General features: G+C 47.2%; 1 protein-coding gene across 1 annotated transcript; it reads right to left on the bottom strand.

Annotated features, from left to right (window-relative positions):
* Window positions 1-21,532: 21,532 nt before the first annotated feature.
* LOC103626122 (uncharacterized) lies at window positions 21,533-24,093 on the bottom strand. Its single transcript, XM_008646502.3, has one exon. It carries the CDS (start codon window positions 23,809-23,811, stop codon window positions 22,186-22,188), a length of 1,626 nt encoding a protein of 541 aa, XP_008644724.1. The 5' UTR covers window positions 23,812-24,093; the 3' UTR covers window positions 21,533-22,185.
* Window positions 24,094-25,114: the final 1,021 nt, after the last annotated feature.

The raw sequence follows: 25,114 nt of genomic DNA, 5'->3' as shown, positions 1-25,114 counted from the left end.
GGTGTACTCCTCCATGCGCCTAGGGGTCCCTTTTATAGCCCCAAGGCAGCTAGGAGCCGTTGAGAACAAATCTGGAAGGCCATCCTTGCCTTCTGTCGTCGGGCGCACCGGACAGTCCGGTGCACACCGGACACTGTCCGGTGCCCGATTTATTTCCATAAACAGCGCAGTCGACCGTTGCAGACCGTTGGAGATCTGGGAGCCGATGGCGCACCGGACATGTCCGGTGCACACCGGACAGTCCGGTGCCCCCTTCCGACCGTTGGCTCGGCCACGTGTCTCGCGCAGATCGCGCGGCCGACCGTTGGCCCAGCCGACCATTGGCTCACCGGACAGTCCGGTGAATTTTAGCCATACGCCGTCGGTAAATTCCCGAGAGCGGCTTCTTCGCCCGAGGCAGCCTGGCGCACCGGACACTGTCCGGTGCACCACCGGACAGTCCGGTGCCCCAGACCGAAGCAGCCTTTTGGCTGTACACAGCCAACTCTTCTTCTTTCTGTTTCTAACACTTAGATAAGTATATTAGTACACAAAACCAATGTACTAGGGCTTAGAAACATACCTTTACTCGTGAATTGCAACTTGTCCATCCATGGGCATAGATTCACATTTAAGTACCTGTGTTGGCACTCAATCACCAAAATACTTAGAAATGGCCCAAAGGCACATTTCCCTTTCAACCACATGTTCCTTCCCCTCAGTTTCTTGTGTCAGAACATCCCCAATGACCTTATCTTCAGCTGCAATCTATAATCGGAATGGTACTCCTGCTTGTGGTGCTTTTAATACGGGAGCCGAAGATAAGTATTTTTTGATAAGATCAAATGCTTCTTGCTGTTCTGCCCCCAAGCGAATTCAGCATCATTCTTAAGCCGAAGAATAGGGGTGAACGCATCAATCTTCCCGGCTAGGTTAGAAATAAACCTTCGTAAATAATTCACCTTGCCGAGAAACTTCTGTACCTCGACCTTACAGGTCGGAGGTCCCACATTCCGAATAGACTTGATTCGGTCAGGGTCTATCTCTATACCATGTTCATGGATGACAAATCCTAAAAACTTACCAGCCGACACTCCAAAAGCACATTTATGTGGGTTCATTTTCAAACCATACTGACACATTTTATCAAAGGCTTTGCGCAAATCAGCTATATGAGAACTAAACTCAGCTGATTTGACTACAATATCATCAATGTAAAGTTCCACAGTGTTTCCTAACAATTCATGGAAGATCAAATTCATAGCCCTCTGATAAGTAGCCCCAGCATTTTTCAGACCAAATGTCATGACAACCCACTCAAATAAACCAATGAAGCCTGGACATATAAAGGCCGTTTTAGACGCGTCTTCTTCGGCCATGAAAATCTGATTATATCCGGCATTACCATCAAGAAAGCTAATAATTCTATTTCCTGATGCATTATTGATTAATGTATCGGCTATGAGCATGGGATATTCATCTTTCGGAGTTGCTCTATTTAAATTGTGAAAATCAATGCATACTCTAAGCTTACCTAACTCCTTCTCCACCGGCACAATATTGGAGACCCACTCTGCGTATCTGCAAGGTCTGATAAAATCAGCTTCTAGCAGCCGGTGGATTTCGTCCTTGATGTGTGGGAGAAGATCTGGACAAAATGTTCTAGCTCTCTGCTTGAAAGGTCTGAAACCAGATTTAATAGGCAACCGATGCTCTACGATCTCTCGGCTTAATCCAGGCATCTCAGTGTAATTCCAAGCAAAGCAATCTGAATATTCCTTCAATAGACCGATCATCTCATCCCTAGGATCGGTCTCCAGGGTCTCGTTTACAAAAGTCGGCCTTGGAGTTTTACCATCTCCTATGTCAATCTCCTCCAAAGGATCGACCGATGTAAACCCCTGTCCTAATTTATCAAGATCTCTGAATTCCTCTATTATGTTCCCCACAGAGGAATTAGATGATCTTTGTGTGACGGTGGACTTTCCGGTCTCGGGGACCGGATTATCCGTAATACTGTCCTTTTGTTGTGATATATGTTCGGTCTTAAAGTCCGAACCCTTTTGCGAAAGACCAGACAATCCGGCCTTGGAAGCCGAACTGTCCGTGATCAAAGGATCATGAACTTTGTGTGTATTCATCATTTAAACTTTATTTAGGGTTTAGCCGATTCTCCGTCGGCTCTAGCATTATAGGAATGAAACCTTTCTTATCTATACTTATGAATTGATAATCAGAAAAATCTACTCCCGTGAGACATGTAGCAGTCTCATAAGTCCAGAGTACAGGGGCATCGACCACAACGATGCAGGCCGATACATCAGCATGTACTTGTTCTATGTCATCGCCTACCCATTGTATTAGCATTTGATGTAATGTAGAAGGTATACATTGATTGACATGAATCCAATCTCTGCCTAGGATTAGACTGTAATTTCCTTCTACATCAGCGACGAAGAATGCAGCAGCAAGGGTCTTAGTCCCGATGGTTAATTCAACGGACATGACTCCCCTGGCTTTGATCGAACTATCAGTTCCAACACCGCTGAGGGTCATGTTGGTCTTGACAAGTTCGTCATCTTGTTTACCTAATTTTCTGTATAATCAATAAGGCATTAGATTTACAGCCGCCCCTCCATCTACCAACATCTTAGCAATCGGTATCCCATCAATGTGGCCGCGCACGAAGAGCGGCTTTAAATGATTTACCGATTCCTTTGGTTTAGTAAAGGCGGCTTCTTTAGGACCAAAATCAAACTGGGCAACAACAGGTTCATCGTCACCGATAATAGTACAATCGGCGGAAAATGTAATAACATTTACATCCATACCTGGGCGTTCTGGAGAAGCCTCGTAGTCGACCAGGTCTTCTCCTAGCAGGTCGTCCTCCTCCATTGATGTTGTCGTGTCGTTGGAGGCTTCCTGGTGAACGATGGACAGTCCGCGCGCAGAGGCCGGACGGTCCGCGCCTGGTGCAGATTGTCCAGCTTTGCTGGCTATGCTATCTGCCATACCTGCAGGGTGCTGCACAGGTGTTGTTTGATTTTCTATTTCTGTGGCCGTTTGTTTTTCCTCAACGACCTTTGGTCTCCATTTCTTTTGAGGTGGCGGGTATAGTGGATGTGTGTCATTGAATATCTTTTCTGCCTCCTTCTCCTGGCTCTCCTTTACTCTTAGGCGCTGTAATTTTCTCTTTTGGGACCGTGTCAATCCCGCTGGGCACCATCGAGGCATGAAGTATTTTGGATCGGCTATTTTGATGGTAGCCGTATCCTTTTTGGTTGTGTTGGCCGATTCACCAAAAATCATCGGCCCTTTATTGTCTCCCTGTATGACAACATCTGCAGTGCCTATTTTGATGATGTCCTTTTTTGTTGTTCTTTGAGTTGTTGCAGGCATATGCCCCCCTACCGGATTGGTCGGCCTTGGAGGCCGAGTAGTCCGGCAATCTTGTTGGGCATGTGCCTGGTGACCGGATTCAACAGCGCTCAATCGGTCTTGTACTGACGGCGCCAACCTGTCAAAAACGGATGTTTGGGGTGCCCCCCAGGCGGGGTACTGTGGCATCCCAAACGGATTTGGTGGCATGCCCCACATTTGATTTGGGACATATGGTGGAGGTAAGTATGTGTATGGATATGGCATAGATGGATAAGGGGGTGGAGGTATCCATGTCGGCATGTTAGGTCTCAATTGTACAATAGGACCTTTCATTTCTTCTGATTGGTGAGGTGGTCCAATTGGCCTGACCTGACGTTGCTCATGAATGGGTGAGCGGGGTCGCTTTGCTGGCCGATCACTAGGACCGGCCTTCTTTTTCACGTATTTAGACAACAATTGATCGAAAGTCGGGCTAGGCTTGACCAGCCGACCAACTGCTTTAAATGTATTTGTTTTCCACGTACCTATTTCTGGTCATCGTGGCTTGAAGGTACGTGGCCGCTGCGAGTCCTGAGCATGGCCGGACCGTCCGCTGGAGTTCGCCGGACCGTCCGGAGAAGTGTCGGACCGTCCGCGTCTGGATGGCGGACTGTCCGCGATGCGCAGCACGGGTTCCCGCAACTGTCTCCCTGTCTGCGCTTGCCCCCCAGTGCCAGAGGCTGTGATGGTCACCTTTAGAGTCTCCCCTCCATCGGGAGTCTTCTCGGCCACCACTTTCCTGCAAGAAACTTTACAATCCCCATCGGCCTTTTTAGCATCGCCGATGATTGTTTCTTTGCCTTTATCGGCTATGTTTGGCCGAACCAGGACTTTCTTGCCCTCGAAGTCGATCATGTTCATCGGAAAGGGCTCTGTATCCACCTGCATTTCCTGAAATTCAATCGCCCTTCGTTAATGGCCGATTGAATCTATCGCCGAAACACATTACAATCATTAGTGGCATGAGAAAATGAGTTATGCCACTTGCAGTATGCACGACGTTTTAGCTCGTCGGTGGATGGAACAGTGTGATTTATTTTAATGTTGCCATTTTTGAGTAATTCGTCAAATATTTTATCACACTTACCAACATTAAACGTAAACTTAACCTCCTCTTGTCGTTTCTTTTGAACCGACTGTAAGGAGGCACAAGCCGAAGATTTGGCCTGCTTTGGCCAAACCATTTCAGCAGCATACACTTCTTCTGATTCGTTATCTGAGCTACTTTGGTCGCATTCTACTATATGTACGTTGTGACGAATTGCTTTAGCAGTTTCTTTGCTTCGGCTTTCACAAGCCAAAGCTCTCTGGTGTAACTGTGCTAGTGTAAAAAATTGGATGCCTTCTAATCTTTCTTTTAAATAATATCGCAGACCATTAAAGGCTAATCCTGCTAGCTGTTTTTCTGCTAAATGAATTTGGAAGCATCGGTTTCTTGTATCTCGGAATATCCGGATGTAATCATTAACCGATTCATCTTTTGCCCGTCGCAATGACACTAAATCTACCAAATCTAACTCATAGTCACCGGAGAAAAAATGATCATGAAATTTTTGTTCTAGATCCCCCATGATGAAATGGAATTAGGAGGTAATGTGGCATACCATGCAAACGCGGTTCCTGTTAGCGATAATGAAAATAAACGTACGCGAAATGCCTCTGTGTCAGCCAATTCTTCTAATTGTGCTAAAAACTGGCCTATGTGTTCGCGAGTGTTCTTTCCTTGATCACCTGAAAATTTTGTGAATTCGGATATCCTGGTTCCCTGTGGGTATGGGTGGTGATCAAATCGGCTGTCATAAGGTCTCCGATATGATTGCCCCCCAGAGACCATGCTTACTCCGAGCTTATCTCGGAACGCCCCAGCTATTTCTTCCCTTACTATATCAATGGCAGCCGGTGCAAGACCACCGGCTCTCTGGTCAAACATAGGTGGGGTTGGTTGGATGTTAGTATGTTGTCTTTCCCCCCATTGGTTTGAGCTACATGGTGCATTTCCGTTTGCCCTATATGGCTCATAGGTTTGATCGATTCTTTCCGGCCTTCTAGGTGGGGCCGGAAAGCTTTCCTGGGCTCTAGATCTTGAATTAATGGGCTGGTGCATTGTATAGTGTGATGGGAAGTGTTGCTGGGGCGGGTGAGTATTCAGGTAATAATCCTCCTCAAAAGACTCATGCGCAGACTGTCCGGATATGTACCCGGACCGTCCGTGGTTATATGCGGACCGTCCGTCGTTGTATGCGGACCGTCCGACTGGGTAGTTTGGGTTCTGTGTCATATGTGGTGGCTCGGGTGCGTGTCTTGGTACCTCATTAAAAATGGGCCCGGTCGTGGCTGGCCCGGACGGTCCGCGCTCACGTGCGGACGGTCCGGACATGTGCAGATCGGCTGATTTACTGCCGATTTGCGGTTGCCTGGGGTACGTGTCCATCGGCATCCCGTAAAGGGGTTGTGACTGGTCATGACAACCTACAACCGATGTATTACGCGTGTTACCCCCTAATTCTACCTCGTGCGATGGAAATTTTGCAATTTGAGATTTGTCAAATGCGCGCGCTAATCTCCTATAGTCGTTTTGCACATCCCCTATGACATTTTGCATTTGTTCATGCTGTTCATCTACATAATTCTTAAGAGATTGCAGCTCGTTTGTATTACTTACATTGGGGATATCTGGCGTGGGTCGCGGTGAAGTCGGATCTGTCGCCCGATGTCGGACGACCTTGTTGTTCCTGTCCACTTTGAAGTTGGCCAAGAACTTTGCTTTCGCCTCCTGGATCATCTGCTCCTTATGCTCCTCGAACTGGAGCTGTTCGTCGGCCGGCAAGGTTTCCCAAGTCGGCTCTATGATGTTGCTTGGAGAAACTTCAGAACTATCCCTTGAACCAGCCATTGATGGCCGATTTGATAGATCTAAATATGTTTTCCCCAGCGGAGTTGCCAAAAAGTATGTTGACACCTTTTCGAAGCGCCAAACACTCAACAAGAACCGTGGCGGTGCTCTCTGGTCAGGCGCGGACGGTCCGCGGCCTGGGGCCGGACGGTCCGCGACCTGGCGCAGGGGCTAGGGTCCTCTGCCTGACGGCCGGACGGTCCGCGCCCTGGGGGCCGGACGGTCCGCGCGTACGCAGAGGCGGCAGAAGTCGCCGGCGGTGGCCTGGATCTCGCTCCCGGGAGGGACCCCGTCGGGGAGGAGAGATCCTAGGTGATGTCTAGGCTCGGCAGGCCAACCTAGACTCTTCTAATCGGCGTAGAGTCGAAGAGAAGCGAGAAATCGGAGATCGAGAGGCTAAACCTAAACTAGACTAGAACTACTCTTAGGATAAAATGTGAAATAGAAGTGTTTGATTCGATTGATGATGATCAAATCAGCCATAGACCTCTCTTTTTATAGAGGAGGGGGGCTGGACCCTTTACACGACCGGATTCCGAGCTAATTCCGTGAATATAGCTAACAAACATAGCACAAAACTCAGAACCCTAATCTACTCTGCGCAGGCGCGGACCGTCCGGCCCACAGGCGCGGACTGTCCGGACCGCGGACCGTCCGGCTCCAGGGCCGGACCGTCCGCTGGCTCTTTTTTGTGCCAAACACAGTGTGACCAAGCTTGTTGTAGATCTACCAATGAGGATGAGAGCTATTGCCACAACGATCGCCATCGGAGGGAGCGCCACCACAAGTGCAACCACCGTAGCTATAGTCACCACATCCACGACCACAAGAGGGGCCCTACGACACATGTAGTTGGCAGATGCACTATGATGGAGCTACAATTTTGCCACATGTTTGAGTTGACTTAAATGCAACCAGGTGTGTAAATACATCGTCGAGAGAGAGACTCGATCTTGGTTGTCATGGAGGTGACGAATGGGGTTTAGTCTACTGAGCGCCGCGAGTAGAAAGATAACTCCTTATCGCATAGAGGGGTGTCGGTGGCAGTGAGATCAATGGCGAGGCCTGTGATCTTGCAGAAAAAAGCCGTCGACAAATAGTCTTAGGGCTAGTTTGAGAACCCCATTTTCCCACGGGATTTTTATTTTTCCAAGGGAAATTAGTTCATTTTCCCTTGAGAAAATAGGAAACCATTGGGAAAACGTAGTTCCCAAACTAACCCTTAAATGCTTATTACACTTGATGAATTTTACCTTGGATGGACGATACTACGTACCATTCGCGGGCTAAAGCAAGGTAACAACTGGCCTAAACGCACGTGATCCTCCTCCCATGGTCTCACGAAGAAAACCACTCGCAAAAGAAAGGTCGCAGCAACGTGATAGTGAGACCGACTGCTTTCAGGTGACGGCGTGCGCGACCCCGCTCCTGGCTGAACGCCTGAACCCAGTCAGCTGATGCGGTGCAGAAAGTGCAAACGCGAGGAAAGCGCCCGTCCTTTCTCCGCTGGGTTTTGACCAATGTTTAAAATAGCTGGATATAGCTGCCGCTATATCGGGATATAGCTGCTGGAGGAGGGTGGGGATAGGATATTCACATTTTAGCGCTAAACAGATAGAGACGCTAATATCCGCTATTAGCCGGCTAAATCAGCTAAACCGGCTATAATTTAGCGCGCTAAATTCACGTTTGGACTTTGGAAGCAGACGTGGGCCGATCCAGCGAACGAATTTTGGGCCCAAAAAACAACACAACCGAGCACTAAAAGTAAAAAAGTAAAAACCCTAGCGGCGGCTGTGTTGCTGCTCCTGTAGACCTGCACTCGTCCTCTCGAGCAGCCGCCGGCGGCTAGACAGGTGTACGCCGCCGCCAAGCCAAGGTCGTGGGCGTCGTCAGTACCCGCCGTCCATGCTATTCTACCGGAGCGGCGGAGCCTCTGCCAGCTTCCACGTCTTCGACCTCCACTTCGCGCGCCACTGTCGGGAGGGCAGGCTGCCCAGTCGTCACAGGCCGGCGAGGCCGCAGAGCTCAAGAACGCCGGGGCGCAGCACAGGTGATGGGCGGCGCCACCACGCCACTGATCTCGCCAGTCTCTAGTTCGGACTTCGGAACTGATGAGCCGTCGATCGTGTGGCATGCAGGTTTCCTGAGCAGCGACTGCGACCTGGACGCCGACTCCAGCGGGTACACGGACAAGGTCACCGGCATCGTGTACATCTCCGACAGCTCCAACGTCGACGCCGGTGACGGAATTTATGCAAATTGAAGCTTCATTGTGAGTAGAACATATGCATAAACATGTCGTGCTGCCAGTTTTCACAGGCTGTTGTGAGTGTACTCTCCAGAATCTGATTATTATTGCAAATAACACAATGAAACTCTTAACGAGAACAGCCTGATTACTATGTACAACAGCCTGTGAAAATTCTGTCACTGCATATGTTTATTCAGATTCTGTCACTACATCTGAATTTGAAGCTTCAATCTGCAGTGTTTACGGCACTAAGTCCACAACCTCCAGTCTGCTCCAGCAAGACGACAACTCAGGTCATCAGGTGATCGTTTCATCCACAGCCCCAAGCAGACAACAGCCATGTCGTCCCAACCTGATCCACAACAACAAGGAGGCAAGTTCTTTGAGATTTGAAGCCATTATTCATTTTTGAACTAAGCTAGTTTACATTTGTGATGAAGCTACTTTTCATTTGTCAATATCTGCTAGCTGATTATAATCTCCGCTTCAATTGTAAATTGTAAACTCTGCTTCGGTTACTATACTTTGTAATTCTTTTTTTTGTACATACTACATAGGTGAACCATCAAGTGTAAACTCTGCTTCAGTTACTCAAAAAACATCAAATGCTATCAAGTCAGATGACCCTACATGGGAGCATTGCTTTGTCCCGGATATGAGTAAGAAGCATGCAATACAGTGCAAGTACTGTGACAAGGTGATCCATGGTGGAATTACTAGAGTTAAGTATCATCTTGCAAACATTGGAGGTTTCAATGTTACAAAGTGCAAGAAAGTTCCGGCACCTGTTAATCAAGAGATGGAGGCCTTGCTTACAAAGAAGACTAGTGAAAAAGAACAGAGAAAGAAGGAAAAGCAAAGAGAAAGGGATGAAATTGATCTAGATAAATCAGATGGATCCAATGAAGAAGACAATGAGCATGAGAATGATATTGTTGTGCTGAAATCAACAAGGGTAAGTAATAATAGCAGCAGCTCTAGACCCTCAACAAATGGTGGCAGTGGCACTATTGACAACTTCTACAAGCCACAATCTGTTGAAGAGTCTGCCCACAAGAACAAAATTCAAACAAAGTTGTCAACCCAGAAAAGAGAAGACAGAAGAGATAGAGCATGTGAGTATATATGCCAATTTTTTTATGAAGCTGGCATTGCACATAATACAGTAACCCTCCCGAGCTTTGGCCATATGCTTGAGGCAATTGGAGCTTTTGGTAGAGGTCTGAGAGGTCCTAGTGCCTATGAGATGAGTGGACCATTCTTGAAGAGAGCAAAGCAAAAGGTGTTGGATAGATTCAAGAATCACCAGGAATCATGGCAGCTCACAGGTTGCTCGGTGATGACAGATGCATGGACAGACAGGAAGGGTAGGGGAGTGATGAACTTGGTTGTCCATAGTGCACATGGGGTTTGTTTCTTGGATTCAGTGGACTGCTCAGCTGTAAAGAAAGATGGAAAATATGTGTTTGACCTTGTGGACAGATGCATCCAAGAGATAGGGGAAGAAAATGTTGTCCAAGTGGTGACTGACAATGCAAGTGTCAACTGAGAGCACCTAGAGGGGGGGGTGAATAGGTGATCCTGTAAAACTTAAACTTATAGCCACAAAAACTTGTTAAGTGTTAGCACAATTATTGCCAAGTGGCTAGAGAGGAGTCTCAACAAAACACAATACCACAAGAGATCAAACACAGAGATGACACAGTGGTTTATCCCGTGGTTCGGCCAAGACCAACGCTTGCCTACTCCACGTTGTGGCGTCCCAACGGACGAGGGTTGCAATCAACCCCTCTCAAGCGGTCCAAAGACCAACTTGAATACCACGGTGTTTTGCTTTGCCTTTCAATATCCCGTTTGCGAGGAATCTCCACAACTTGGAGTCTCTCGCCCTTACACTTTGAGATTCACAAAGAAATACAGAGTAAGGGAGGGAATGAGCAACGCACACAAGACTTCAAAAGATCAGAGCAACAACACGCACACAAGCAGCAGCAAGAGCTCGCAACACAACTCAAAGAGTACACAACTCCGCAAGAGCTCTATATGCTATCACAATGAATCGAATGCGCGAGATCAATGTCTTGGTGCTTAGAAAGGTTGTAGGAATGCTTCGTGTCCTCCTCCATGCGCCTAGGGGTCCCTTTTATAGCCCCAAGGCAGCTAGGAGCCGTTGAGAACAAATCTGGAAGGCCACCCTTGCCTTCTGTCGTCGGGCGCACCGGACAGTCCGGTGCACACCGGACACTGTCCGGTGCCCGATTTCTTTCCTTAACAGGCGCAGCCGACCGTTGCCGACCGTTGCAGATCTGGCGCACCGGACAGTCCGGTGCACACCGGACAGTCCGGTGCCTCCTTCCAACCGTTGGTCAGACCACGTGTCGCGCGCAGATTCCGCGGCCGACCGTTGGCTCGGCCGACCGTTGGCTCACCGGACAGTCCGGTGCACACCGGACAGTCCGGTGAATTTTAGCCGTACGCCGTCGGCAAAATCCCGAGAGCGGCGTCTTCAGGTCGAGGCAGCCTGGCGCACCGGACACTGTCCGGTGAACCACCGGACAGTCCGGTGCCCCAAACCGAAACAGCCTGTTGGCTGTACACAGCCAACATTCTCCTTTTCTTTTTCTCTCTGTTTCTAACACTTAGACAAATATATTAGTACACAAAACTAATGTACTAGGCTTAGAAACATACCTTTACTTGTGATTTGCACTTTGTTCATCCATGGGCATAGATTCACATTTAAGCACTTGTGTTGGCACTTAATCACCAAAATACTTAGAAATGGCCCAAAGACACATTTCCCTTTCAATCTCCCCCTTTTTGGTGATTTATGCCAACACAACATAAAGCAACTAGAACAAGTGCAAAATCACTTCAAATAGAACTCAAATCTATTTTGATTCATTTTTGGCATATATGGATCATCCTTTTCCACCACTTGGTTTGTTTTTGCAAATCAAACTCAAATCTCTATCTCTAAATCAAACACACATGTTGAAGCATAAAGAGAGTCATTCCAAAAGAGATTGATCAAAGATTTCAAAAACTCCCCCTATTTCCCATAATCATTACTTCTCCCCACAAGAAACCAACTTTTGACAAAAGAGACAATAAGAGAGTTTTGACAAAACAAAAAGCTCTATTTCACTATTTTCAAAATTTCTCAAGTGGTAGCTGATCCATTTATTGCTTTGGCCTTTCTTTTCTCCCCCTTTGGCATCAAGCACCAAAACGGAATCAACTTTGGCCCTTTAACCCCATTGCCTCACCAAAAATCTCCAATTAAGAGCAAATGGCAATAAGAGTTCATTAGATGGACTTGGAATAAGTTACCCTCTCATCGGAGTGCAGTGGAAGTCTTTCATGGTCCAAGTCCACCTTTTCCCTTTCAATCCTCCTTCGAGACTAAATCAAGCAAACTCAAGCATATGGTTAGTCTCAAAGGGTCAAGTTGTAACACATCTCCCCCTAAACATGTGCATCACTTTGCAACGAACTTGTGAGGTCCAGGGAGTGTTTGTACAACTTGAGCACCTCAATAAACAACAAAATGCAGAATGAGCATGATCAAAGGCATAAACACGTGTATGCTACACTTCAATCCAAGTTCCGCGAATCTAAGACATTTAGCTCACTACGCAGCCTGCAAAAGGTCTTCTCATCTAGAGGCTTGGTAAAGATATCGGCTAGCTGGTTCTCGGTGCTAACATGAAACACTTCGATATCTCCCTTTTGCTGGTGGTCTCTCAAAAAGTGAAGCCGGATGTCAATGTGCTTTGTGCGGCTGTGTTCAACAGGATTTTCCGCCATGCGGATAGCACTCTCATTGTCACATAGGAGTGGGACTTTGCTCAGATTGTAGCCAAAGTCCCTGAGGGTTTGCCTCATCCAAAGTAGTTGCGCGCAACACTGTCCCGCGGCAACATACTCGGCCTCAGCGGTGGATAGGGCAACGGAGGTTTGTTTCTTAGAGTTCCATGACACCAGGGACCTTCCTAAGAATTGGCACGTCCCCGATGTGCTCTTCCTATCGACCTTACATCCAGCATAGTCGGAATCTGAGTATCCAACCAAGTCAAAGGTAGACCCCTTTGGATACCAGAGCCCAAAGCAAGGCGTAGCAACTAAATATCTAAGAATTCGCTTCACCGCCACTAAGTGACACTCCTTAGGATCGGATTGAAATCTAGCACACATGCATACGCTAAGCATAATATCCGGTCTACTAGCACATAAATAAAGCAAAGAACCTATCATGGACCGGTATGCTTTTTGATCAACGGACTTACCTCCTTTGTTGAGGTCGGTGTGTCCGTCGGTTCCCATCGGAGTCTTTGCGGGCTTGGCGTCCTTCATCCCAAACCGCTTTAGCAGATCTTGCGTGTACTTCGTTTGGGAGATGAAGGTGCCGTCCTTGAGTTGCTTCACTTGGAACCCAAGGAAGTAGTTCAACTCGCCCATCATTGACATCTCGAATTTCTGCGTCATCACCCTGCTAAACTCTTCACAAGACTTTTGGTTAGTGGAACCAAATATTATGTCATCGACATAAATTTGGCACACAAACAAATCACCATCACATGTCTTTGTAAAAAGAGTTGGATCGGCTTTCCCAACCTTGAAAGCATTAGTAATTAAGAAATCTCTAAGGCATTCATACCATGCTCTTGGGGCTTGCTTAAGTCCATAGAGCGCCTTAGAGAGCTTACACACGTGGTCGGGGTACCGTTCATCCTCGAAGCCAGGGGGTTGCTCCACGTACACTTCCTCCTTTATTGGCCCGTTGAGGAAAGCGCTCTTCACATCCATTTGGTACAACCTGAAAGAATGGTGAGCGGCATATGCTAGCAAGATACGAATTGATTCTAGCCTAGCCACCGGAGCAAACGTCTCCTCAAAGTCCAAACCTGCGACTTGGGCATAACCTTTTGCCACAAGTCGAGCCTTGTTCCTTGTCACCACTCCGTGCTCGTCTTGTTTGTTGCAGAACACCCACTTGGTTCCCACAACATTTTGCTTAGGACGAGGCACCAGCGTCCAAACTTCATTCCTCTTGAAGTTATTGAGCTCCTCTTGCATGGCCAACACCCAGTCCGGATCTAGCAAGGCCTCTTCTACCCTGAAAGGCTCAATAGAAGAGACAAAAGAGTAATGTTCACAAAAATTAACTAATCGAGACCGAGTAGTTACTCCCTTGCTAATGTCACCCAGAATTTGGTCGACGGGATGATCCCTTTGAATCATCGCTCGAACTTGGGTTGGAGGTGCCGGTTCCGCTTCTTCATCCATCACATGATCATCTTGTGCTCCCCCTTGATCACACGCCTCCTGTTGATGAACCTGTTCATCGTCTTGAGTTGGGGGGTGCACCATTGTTGAGGAAGAAGGTTGATCTTGTTCATCTTGTTCCTGTGGCCGAACTTCTCCAATCGCCATGGTTCGTATAGCGACCGTCGGAACATCTTCTTCATCTACATCATCACAATCAACAACTTGCTCTCTTGGAGAGCCATTAGTCTCATCAAATACAACGTCGCTAGAGACTTCAACCAAACCCGATGATTTGTTGAAGACTCTATACGCCTTTGTATTTGAGTCATAACCTAACAAAAACCCTTCTACAGCTTTGGGAGCAAATTTAGAATTTCTACCCTTCTTCACTAGAATGTAGCACTTGCTCCCAAATACACGAAAGTAGGATACATTGGGTTTGTTACCGGTTAGTAGCTCATACGACGTCTTCTTGAAGAGGCGGTGAAGGTAGACCCTGTTGATGGCGTGGCAAGCCGTGTTCACGGCTTCCGTCCAAAAGTACTCGGGGGTCTTGAACTCTCCTAGCATCGTCCTCGCCATGTCGATGAGCGTCCTGTTCTTCCTCTCTACCACACCATTTTGCTGTGGTGTGTAGGGAGCGGAGAACTCGTGCTTGATCCCTTCCTCTTCAAGGAACTCCTCCACTTGAAGGTTCTTGAACTCGGACCCGTTGTCGCTCCTTATCTTCTTCACCTTGAGCTCAAACTCATTTTGAGCTCTCCTGAGGAAGCGCTTGAGGGTCCCTTGGGTTTCAGACTTATCCTGCAAAAAGAACACCCAAGTGAAGCGGGAAAAGTCATCAACAATAACTAGACCATACTTACTCCCTCCTATGCTCAGATAGGCGACGAGTCCGAAGAGGTCCATATGCAGCAGCTCCAGAGGTCTTGAGGTGGTCATCACATTCTTGCTGTGATGCGCTCCTCCCACCTATTTACCTGCTTGACAAGCTGCACAAGGTCTATCTTTTTCGAATTGAACGTTAGTCAATCCTATCACGTGTTCACCCTTTAGAAGTTTGTGAAGGTTCTTCATCCCCACATGTGCTAAGCGGCGATGCCACAGCCAGCCCATGCTAGTCTTAGCTATTAAGCATGCATCTAGACCGGCTTCTTCTTTTGCAAAATCAACTAAATACAGTTTGCCATCTAATACACCCTTAAAAGCTAGTGAACCATCACTTTTTCTAAAGACAGACACATCTACATTTGTAAATAGACAGTTATATCCCATGTTGCATAATTGACTAACAGATAGCAAATTATATCCAAGAGACTCTACTAAAAACACATTTGAAATAGAGTGCTCATTAGAAATTGCAATTTTACCTAACCCTTTTACCTTGCCTTGATTCCCATCACCGAATATAATTGAATCTTGGGAATCCTTATTCTTGACGTAGGAGGTGAACATCTTCTTCTCCCCCGTCATATGGTTTGTGCATCCGCTGTCGATAATCCAGCTTGAACCCCCGGATGCATAAACCTGCAAGGCAAATTTAGGCTTGGGTCTTAGGTACCCAACTCATGTTGGGTCCTACAAGGTTAGCACAAATATCCTTAGGGACCCAAATGCAAGTTTTGTCTCCCTTGCATTTTGCCCCTAATTTCCTAGCAATCACTTTTCTATCCTTTCTACAAATAGCAAAGGAAGCATTCAAAGCACAGTAAATTGTAGAAGGACCATTCATAACTTTTCTAGGAACATTAACAATATTCTTCCTAGGCATATGATGTATATTTTTCCTAGGCATATTTCCATTATGCACATAAGAAGAACTAGAAGCAACCATGACATGAGCATCAAAATCATCATAAGCATTATAACCTCTATAAGCACTTCTAGTTTATCTTCTATCATGATACAAAAAAGCATGGTTCTTTTTAGTGCTACTAGCCATAGGAGCCTTCCCTTTCTCCTTGGCGGAGATAGGAGCCTTATGGCTTGTCAAGTTCTTGACTTCTCTCTTGAAGCCAAGCCCATCCTTAATTGAGGGGTGTCTACCAACCGTGTAGGCATCCCTAGCAAATTTTAGTTTATCAAAATTACTCTTGCTAGTCTTAAGTTGAGCATTAAGACTAGCTAATTCATCATTCAATTTTGAAATAGAAACTAAGTGTTCGCTACAAGCATTAATATCAATATCCTTACACCTAGTGCAAATTTCAACATATTCAACACAAGAGTTGGATTTATTTGCTTCTACTAGTTTAGCATTTAAATCATCGTTTATGCTCTTTAAGTTAGAAATAGAATCATGGCATGTTGACACTTCACAAGCAAGCATTTCATTCCTCTTAATTTCTAATGCAAGGGATTTTTGAGCCTCTACAAACTTATCATGTTCTTCATACAACAAATCCTCTTGCTTTTCTAAAAGTATATTCTTTTCATTCAAGGCATCAATTAATTCATTAATTTTGTCTATCTTAGATCTATCTAAGCCCTTAAACAAACATGAATAATCTACTTCATCCTCATCACTAGATTCGTCCTCACTTGAAGAAGCATAGGTAGAGTTGCGAGTACATACCTTCTTCTCCCTTGCCATAAGGCATGTGTGACGCTCGTTGGGGAAGAGGGTTGATTTGTTGAAGGCGGTGGCGGCGAGTCCTTCATTGTCGGAGTCGGAAGAGGAGCAATCCGAGTCCCACTCCTTGCCTAGATGCGCCTCGCCCTTTGCCTTCTTGTAATGCTTCTTCTTTTCCCTCTTGTTTCCCTTTTCCTGGTCACTATCATTATCGGAGCAGTTAGCGATAAAATGACCAATCTTACCGCACTTGAAGCATGAGCGCTTCCCCTTCGTCTTGGTCTTGCTTGGCTGCCCCTTGTGACCCTTTAGCACCGTCTTGAAGCGTTTGATGATGAGAGCCATCTCTTCATCATTAAGTCCGACCGCCTCAATTTGTGCCACCTTGCTAGGTAGCGCCTCCTTGCTTCTTGTTGCTTTGAGAGCAAAAGGTTGTGGTTCGTTGATCGGTCCATTCAAGGCGTCGTCCACGTACCTTGCCTCCTTGATCATCATTCGCCCGCTGACGAATTTTCCTAAGACTTCTTCGGGCGACATTTTGGTGTACCTGGGATTCTCACGAATATTATTCACCAAATGAGGATCAAGAACGGTAAAGGACCTTAGCATTAGTCGGACGACGTCGTGGTCCGTCCATCGCGTGCTTCCGTAGCTCCTTATTTTGTTGATAAGGGTCTTGAGCCGGTTGTATGTTTGAGTTGGCTCCTCGCCCCTTATCATCGCGAACCGTCCAAGCTCGCCCTCCACCAACTCCATTTTGGTGAGCAAGGTAGCGTCATTTCCCTCATGAGAGATCTTGAGGGTATCCCAGATTTGCTTGGCGTTATCCAAGCCACTCACTTTGTTATATTCATCCCTGCACAATGAAGCTAGAAGAACAGTAGTAGCTTGTGCATTCTTATGGATTTGCTCATTAATGAATATAGGACTATCCGAACTATTAAAGTGCATTCCACTATCTACAATCTCCCATATACTAGGATGGAGAGAGAATAGGTGACTACGCATTTTGTGGCTCCAAAATCCGTAGTCCTCCCCATCAAAGTGTGGGGGCTTGCCGAGTGGAATGGAAAGCAAATGTGAATTTGAACTTTGCGGAATACGAGAGTAGTCAAAAGAAAAGTTAGAATTAACCGGTTTCCTTTGCTCGTAGTCGTTGTCCTTTTGGGAAGAGGAAGATTCGTCGCTGTCGTCGTAGTAGACGATCTCCTTGATGCGCCTTGTCTTCTTCTTCTTCCCTTCCTTCCGTCTATGGCCCGAGCCGGAGTCGGTAGGCTTGTCATCTTTGGGCTCGTTGACGAAGGACTCCTTCTCCTTGTCGTTGATCACGATTCCCTTCCCCTTAGGATCCATCTCTTCGGGCGGTTAGTCCCTTTCTTGAAGAGAACGACTTTGATACCAATTGAGAGCACCTAGAGGGGGGGGGGGTGAATAGGTGATCCTGTAAAACTTAAACTTATAGCCACAAAAACTTGTTAAGTGTTAGCACAATTATTGCCAAGTGGCTAGAGAGGAGTCTCAACAAAACACAATACCACAAGAGATCAAACACAGAGATGACACAGTGGTTTATCCCGTGGTTCGGCCAAGACCAACGCTTGCCTACTCCACGTTGTGGCGTCCCAACGGACGAGGGTTGCAATCAACCCCTCTCAAGCGGTCCAAAGACCAACTTGAATACCACGGTGTTTTGCTTTGCCTTTCAATATCCCGTTTGCGAGGAATCTCCACAACTTGGAGTCTCTCGCCCTTACACTTTGAGATTCACAAAGAAATACGGAGTAAGGGAGGGAATGAGCAACGCACACAAGACTTCAAAAGATCAGAGCAACAACACGCACACAAGCAGCAGCAAGAGCTCGCAACACAACTCAAAGAGTACACAACTCCGCAAGAGCTCTATATGCTATCACAATGAATCGAATGCGCGAGATCAATGTCTTGGTGCTTAGAAAGGTTGTAGGAATGCTTTGTGTCCTCCTCCATGCGCCTAGGGGTCCCTTTTATAGCCCCAAGGCAGCTAGGAGCCGTTGAGAACAAATCTGGAAGGCCACCCTTGCCTTCTGTCGTCGGGCGCACCGGACAGTCCGGTGCACACCGGACACTGTCCGGTGCCCGATTTCTTTCCTTAACAGGCGCAGCCGACCGTTGCCGACCGTTGCAGATCTGGCGCACCGGACAGTCCGGTGCACACCGGACAGTCCGGTGCCTCCTTCCAACCGTTGGTCAGACCACGTGTCGCGCGCAGATTCCGCGGCCGACCGTTGGCTCGGCCGACCGTTGGCTCGGCCGACCGTTGGCTCACCGGACAGTCCGGTGCACACCGGACAGTCCGGTGCACACCGGACAGTCCGGTGAATTTTAGCCGTACGCCGTCGGCAAAATCCCGAGAGCGGCGTCTTCAGGTCGAGGCAGCCTGGCGCACCGGACACTGTCCGGTGAACCACCGGACAGTCCGGTGCCCCAGACCGAAACAACCTGTTGGCTGTACACAGCCAACATTCTCCTTTTCTTTTTCTCTCTGTTTCTAACACTTAGACAAATATATTAGTACACAAAACTAATGTACTAGGCTTAGAATTACTTGTGATTTGCACTTTGTTCATCCATGGGCATAGATTCACATTTAAGCACTTGTGTTGGCACTTAATCACCAAAATACTTAGAAATGGCCCAAAGACACATTTCCCTTTCATCAACACAGCAGCAGCAAGTCTATTGGCGGCAAAGAGACCCTCCATATTTTGGACAGGATGTGCAGCCCATTGCTTAGATCTCATGCTTGAAGATATTGGGAAGCTTGGACCTATAGAACAAACAATTGCTAGTGCTAAACAGGTGACCACATTCTTGTATGCTCATACACGAGTGTTGGATCTAATGAGGAAATTTCTTGGGAATGACTTGGTTCGCTCCGGAGTTACTCGATTTGCCACAGCATATTTGAATCTAAAAAGTTTACAGGACAACAAGAAGGATATAGCAAGACTTTTTAGATCGGATGAACTCAATGAGTTGGGTTACTTAAAGAAGGCAAAGGGAAAGAAAGCAAACAAAGTGGTGGCATCAGAAGGATTTTGGAAAAATGTTGATATGGCTATCAATTTCTTTGAGCCATTGGCTAATGTGCTTAGGAGAATGGACAGTGATGTACCTGCCATGGGTTTCTTCCATGGATGTATGCTTGAGGCAAAGAAAGAAAGTGCTACAAGGTTTGATAATAATGAAAGTAAATACAGAGCTGCTTGGGACATAATTGATAAAAGATGGGATAACAAGTTGAAGACTCCATTGCACTTGGCTGGGTACTACTTGAACCCATACTTTTATTACCCAAACAAGTCTAGCATTGAGCTTGATGGTTCCTTTAGAGCTGCAGTAATTTCTTGCATTACAAAGATGTTTGATGATGAAGACACTCAGGATAGCATAATTGAAGAGCTCAACATATACCAAGACCAACAAGGAGCATTTGGGCATGACATTGCAGTCAGACAGAGGAGAAACAAGACCTTCAATCCAGGTGAATCATGGACCACACCAAATTTGTTTTTTAACTCTTGACATGACAATTAATTAACTTTTCATGTTAATGGCTTAATGCAGCAAAGTGGTGGATGAACCATGGCACAACCACACCACATCTGAGGATATTAGCAACACGGATTCTCAATTTGACTTGTAGCTCCTCAGGTTGTGAGAGGGCCTGGTCAGTCTTTGAGCAGGTAATAAAATATCTTGGATTTTGGTCAACTCATTTTTGGATTTACATTCACTTGAATTCATAGATTTGTGATCAATCTATAATTTTCTGTGCCTACATAGATCCACACAAAGAAGCGAAACAAATTACTGCATGATAGAATGAGGGATCTTGTCTTTGTGAAATTTAATTCTAAACTAAGGGAGAAGAGAGACAACAAGAGCAAAGATCCAATAGAGAAGGAATTGAATGATATTCTTGAGGATGGTGGCAATGAATTTATTACTGGTGTTGTTCCAGATGAAAATGTTGATCAAGATGAAGACCATGAGGGTGCACATGATGAACCATCACAAGAACCATCAATATCAAAAGCACAACTACCAGCCAAAAGAAAGAGGCATGGGCATCCTAGGAAAAAGAAACTTAGGAGCCTCAAATCTCTCTTGTCTGGTGATTTAGAGCCTGCAACCTGTGCTTCATCTTCTGAATCCGAAGATAATGAATCTATGCAAATTGAAGCTTCAAATTCAGATTCTAGAGATGAGTAGAACTGTTGAAGCCTTACCAGTTACCAGTTTATGCCTTCGTATTTTATCTAGATGCAATTGCAACTTATCAACTTAATGTCTTGGAACTTAGCAACTTTGCAATTCCTTTTGAAGTACTTTTGCTGCTCAGTATGTTGTATGTTTTGCTGCTCAGTACACTGAATGTTGTAACCAGTAGACTTTAAAACTTAGCAACTGAATGTTGCCACTGTCTTTTGGTATTTTGGGTGAATGTTTTGCTTGTTGCAATCAGCAGCTAGCTGCTTTGTTTGTGAACAGGTGAGGTAGGTGCATGGCTAGCTGCTTTGCTTGTTGCAATCAGCGGCTAGCTGTTTTGCTTGCTGAATGGCTGACTGAATGTGTATATTATTTTCTGGTGAATGTTTTGCTAGCTGTTTACATTTGTGAATGGTAAATGTATTTTGGGCTGCTTTGCTTGTTGCAATCAGCGGCTAGCTGTTTTTGTTCGAGGTGCATTTTAAATTGTAGGTGAGAATGTGAGTTGTGAGATCAATGACTTGGATGTTTGTGGAATCAGCGGCTAGTTGTGAGATAAATGTATTTTGGGCTGCTTTGCTTGTTGCAATCAGTGGCTAGTGTGAGGTCTGGGAATTGGGATCATGGGAGGATCTGTCTAAGTGTCTACTGTGTACTGTCTAGTGAAAACCGCTAAAACATTTAGCTGCAGATATATCCCGATATATCCTTTTGTAGCCACTGAAGAAGGCCGGGGATAAATGGGTTAGCCCGCTATTTTAAACACTGGTTTTGACTGCATCCACCCAACTTTTACAAAGTGTTTCATTTGAAAGTCCCACGAAATTCCACCTGTCTCATTTACTACTGTACGCCTTTTTCTTCAACAAGATTTTCTGTGGAATCCAGTACAAGGTGAATCTGCTGTCTGCATCAGTGTTAGCCAAGTCAATGCAGAAGTGTCGCTGCAAAGATTAAAGTTTGCATCAGTGTTAGCCTGTAACTTTTTTTTTTGAAAAAAACACACGCACTCATACATACATGCACCTCTACCTCTAAAGTTTGTTTTATTTTCTGACATATTCTCTCTCTTTTTTGTGTGTCTGTGAGGCTGGCTCCAACAACGGATAGCCATATTGCCCAGCCATTTTCCCGTTTACCTGCCATCTGCATTTTATATGGCTAACGATAGGTGTCTAGTTTGCAACAAGGAAGCCAAATTAGCTGTGACCGCTGACCCATTTGCTTTCGCGCCAAATCACCGAAGCATCCTGCTCGTCGATTCCCTCACATGGTCCCAACTGACGGTTGTCAGAGGGAAATGCATGGCGTGTCAATGCCAGCCAATTTGGCTCTTCTCTCTCCTCCCATGTATTTTGCCTAGCCAGGATAGCTGCCTTATTGGAGACGCTACAGTACCAGTTGGACAGCTAAACTAGCTTTGCCTGGTCTGATAGCTGGCCTGTTGGAGCCAGCCTTAGTAGTAATCCAACCTTTTGATCTGTTTCCCTACAAGAAAACAGTCCCCATCTCCCAACTCAGTTGATCTCTCCACGTGTACAAGACTCAGAACCTCAGGCACTGCCTTTCCTTCTCCTTTCGAATCCAGTTCAAGACCAAGCCTCGTAGCTCGACGGGTGCGTGCGCGCCCCACAAGTCGAGCACGTGAGAGATCACCCGAGTCTGGCGATGCAGCTCCAGATCCTCTCGTCGTCGTCGCACCTGCAGCTTCCTCCTCCTCCTCCAGCTGCTAGCTCCCCTCGAAGCTCTCCGCGCACCTGGTGGAGCCGCCTCCGCACTTCCTGTTGCCGGCTTTGCGAAGTGGATGTACGCAGCGCCATGGACGGCCTTCCAAAGTGTCTGGTAGACTGTCGCTTCGGTGTTCCGCTGGAAGTGATCTACCGCCCTCGGCAGCACAATCTCTTCCAGTTGCTCCAGGGTCACGCCGGTGTGCTGTTCTCCCCCGTGGACGGACACCGTCGTCGAAGAAGCTGTATCTGCCGGTGGTGGTAGCATGCTTTCCGAGGAGCCATGGGGGCTGAAGAGGAGCCCAGCTTCCAGATCCTGACGATCGCGCAGAGGGTGTCTGCCTCTGCCTTCAGACGTCGGCGACGGCGACGTCGTCCGATGTCCATTGTTGTGCTCGGACGGCAGTAGTGAGATCTGGCACTGCAAATTCACTTCGACAACTGAACCCAGAGCGGCATCCGCCGTGCATCGGCTATGCTGGCCATGCTGCTGCTGCTTGCAGCATAATGGGTCTGGGCGAAACCATCGAGTGCTGAAGCTATGGAGATCGTCCCAGTGTCTTTTGTGCCAGTGACCAGCGTACGGCGCCCATGAGAAGTCCTGTGTCGTGGGCAGCTGAGTGAGTTCTTTCCTGATGGTGTCAGCCGCGGGCTGAAAGTGAGCGGGGAACAGATTCAAGCACTCCACCGCGGTCCCAACCATGTCTGTACTTTCTGAGAGCTGGAGTATCACACTGAAGAAGAAGCTACCCCCCACCCCCAGTGTATCTCCTCCTCTATCTTTCTTGATAAGCACCAGGCAGGCTTCTGTCCCATGCTCTTCCGTAACGAAGGGCGCCAGCCATAGAAGAGACGAGTGGCGCTCCTCATGCTCATCCCCACCAACGATCCTGTGCTGCAGCTCCTTGCCCGCGAAGAGGTGCCTGGCGAAAGAGGCGAGCGGCATGTGACGGCGGCACGACGGCGTGCCGCCCAGCTCTACGAATCTCAGGAACTCGCTAGCGCTGTCCGCAAACCACTCGAACCTTCTGACGACGGCGGACCTGCTGGAGCTGCACTCGCCGTCGTTGCTGCGGCGGCCCAAGGCTGAGAAAACGAAGGATCTGGTAGCGTGCGCTAGTCTTCTGGGGAAGGAAGAATTCCTCACCTCCTGTTCCGTCTCTTCTTCTTCGAGGACCATCTTCTTGTGCTCGCACAGCGTGTCGTCGCACTCCTGAGCAGCCCGCTTCAGCTTCTTGCGCCACCGCGACAGCGGTGAACCAGTAGTGATCTGCCACCTGCTGGATGTCTCGAGAACTGCCTCCAGCTTGATATGCGCCATCTCCAGCCTCTCCAGGTCGTCATTTGGAGTCGAGTTCTCTTTGCCCTCGTACCTTCGAACTATACCGGATAGAATTTGGCTGACTGTCTCCTGCACAAGCACAGAACTGACCATCTCGGTCATTAGGATCCAAAATAAGTATTTGTAGCTTCAATTCCTTTGCTTGCTCAAGAAAAATCTTGGACAGGAATCAAATGTGTTCCAACAGAGGACGAAGTGGTGCCTGGCGAGTTATCGCAAGTGTATATAAAGATGTTTTGGAGTGTGTAATGTACTAATGTGAATCAGTGAATGTGCCCAAGACTTTCTGAGAAAAAGACAAAAAAGGGGTAGAGAAGTTAACAGCAGGGGTCAGCAGGTAGTGAGGGGTGCACAAGAGTTGGTTCGTACAAGGAAAACACTGATTAATTATTTGCCTTTTTTTTTTACTGAATCGTCCTTTTGACTTAGCAGCGTATGAGAATCTGCTGATGATATTTGACGAGGACTATGACTATTACGTGCACCAATGGAAAAGGAATTCAGCAAATCACGGTGTTTGGAGACGAAGCTACACGTCACTACCCCTTGTCGTCCCTTGCTTGTAGGTAAAGGCAAAGCAAAACATATATCGAAGCTTGTTGATCCACGGTTTAGTTTTAGCAATCTTTATTAAGCACTAATTGTTGGGTGCTCAAAGTTGGAGACTATTAGTTGATGATTAAATATGTTTGTCTAGACACAGTTCCTTGGTCGCTAAAAATACTATAAATTTAATAGCTTATAGTGAATCGTTATGAAGACAGGTTGTCATCTCACTATTGGTCGCTAAAAAAAATTAGACCAAAGTTATCTCTTCTATTAAAACCGGAGAGCTAGGCTTCCAAGCGCCCTCCATACTTCCCGGCCGGGTATGGCAGGACACGGGCGTGGCGGCGCATGTCCGACTCCGGTCGCGAGAACTTCTCATCGAGATCAGCTACGAGCCGTCCCTGTTCCTCTCCCTCTCGGTCTCTCCCGTGCTGCCTAGCCTACCTCTCCCTCTCCGCCGTCTCCTGTCCGCCACCTCCCTTGTGCCGCACCTCTGCCTCCTCTTCCCTCCGCTGTCCGTTTATGCCGCCGCCGACCCACCTCTCCGCCCAGGGCCGGCGATCAAGCTTTCCTGGATCCGCACCGCGCTTGCGCCTCGTGTTAGTTAGGGCCTCGCGTCGCCCCCATGCTAAGGAGCGCCGGCTCACCGAGGGCACCATCGGCGTCCAGCAAAATGCCTTCTACACATGCAACATCCTCATATTTGAAGCTGAACAAGCGAATCCAATCAGGTTCTGCAGTCGTCGTCCCTTCGATGTCGGCGCAGCCGCCACCGAAGGGGAGCAACATGGACCCGCCCACACGTAAGCGCCCTTAGAAGCATATCCTAATATACGAACACTGATAAAAATGAAAT

The sequence above is a fragment of the Zea mays genome, chromosome 5 (genome assembly GCF_902167145.1).
Source record: "Zea mays cultivar B73 chromosome 5, Zm-B73-REFERENCE-NAM-5.0, whole genome shotgun sequence".
Taxonomy (NCBI): Eukaryota; Viridiplantae; Streptophyta; class Magnoliopsida; order Poales; family Poaceae; genus Zea; species Zea mays.
Note: the sequence above shows the minus strand (reverse complement) of the source record. Positions and strands in the feature narration are given on the sequence as shown.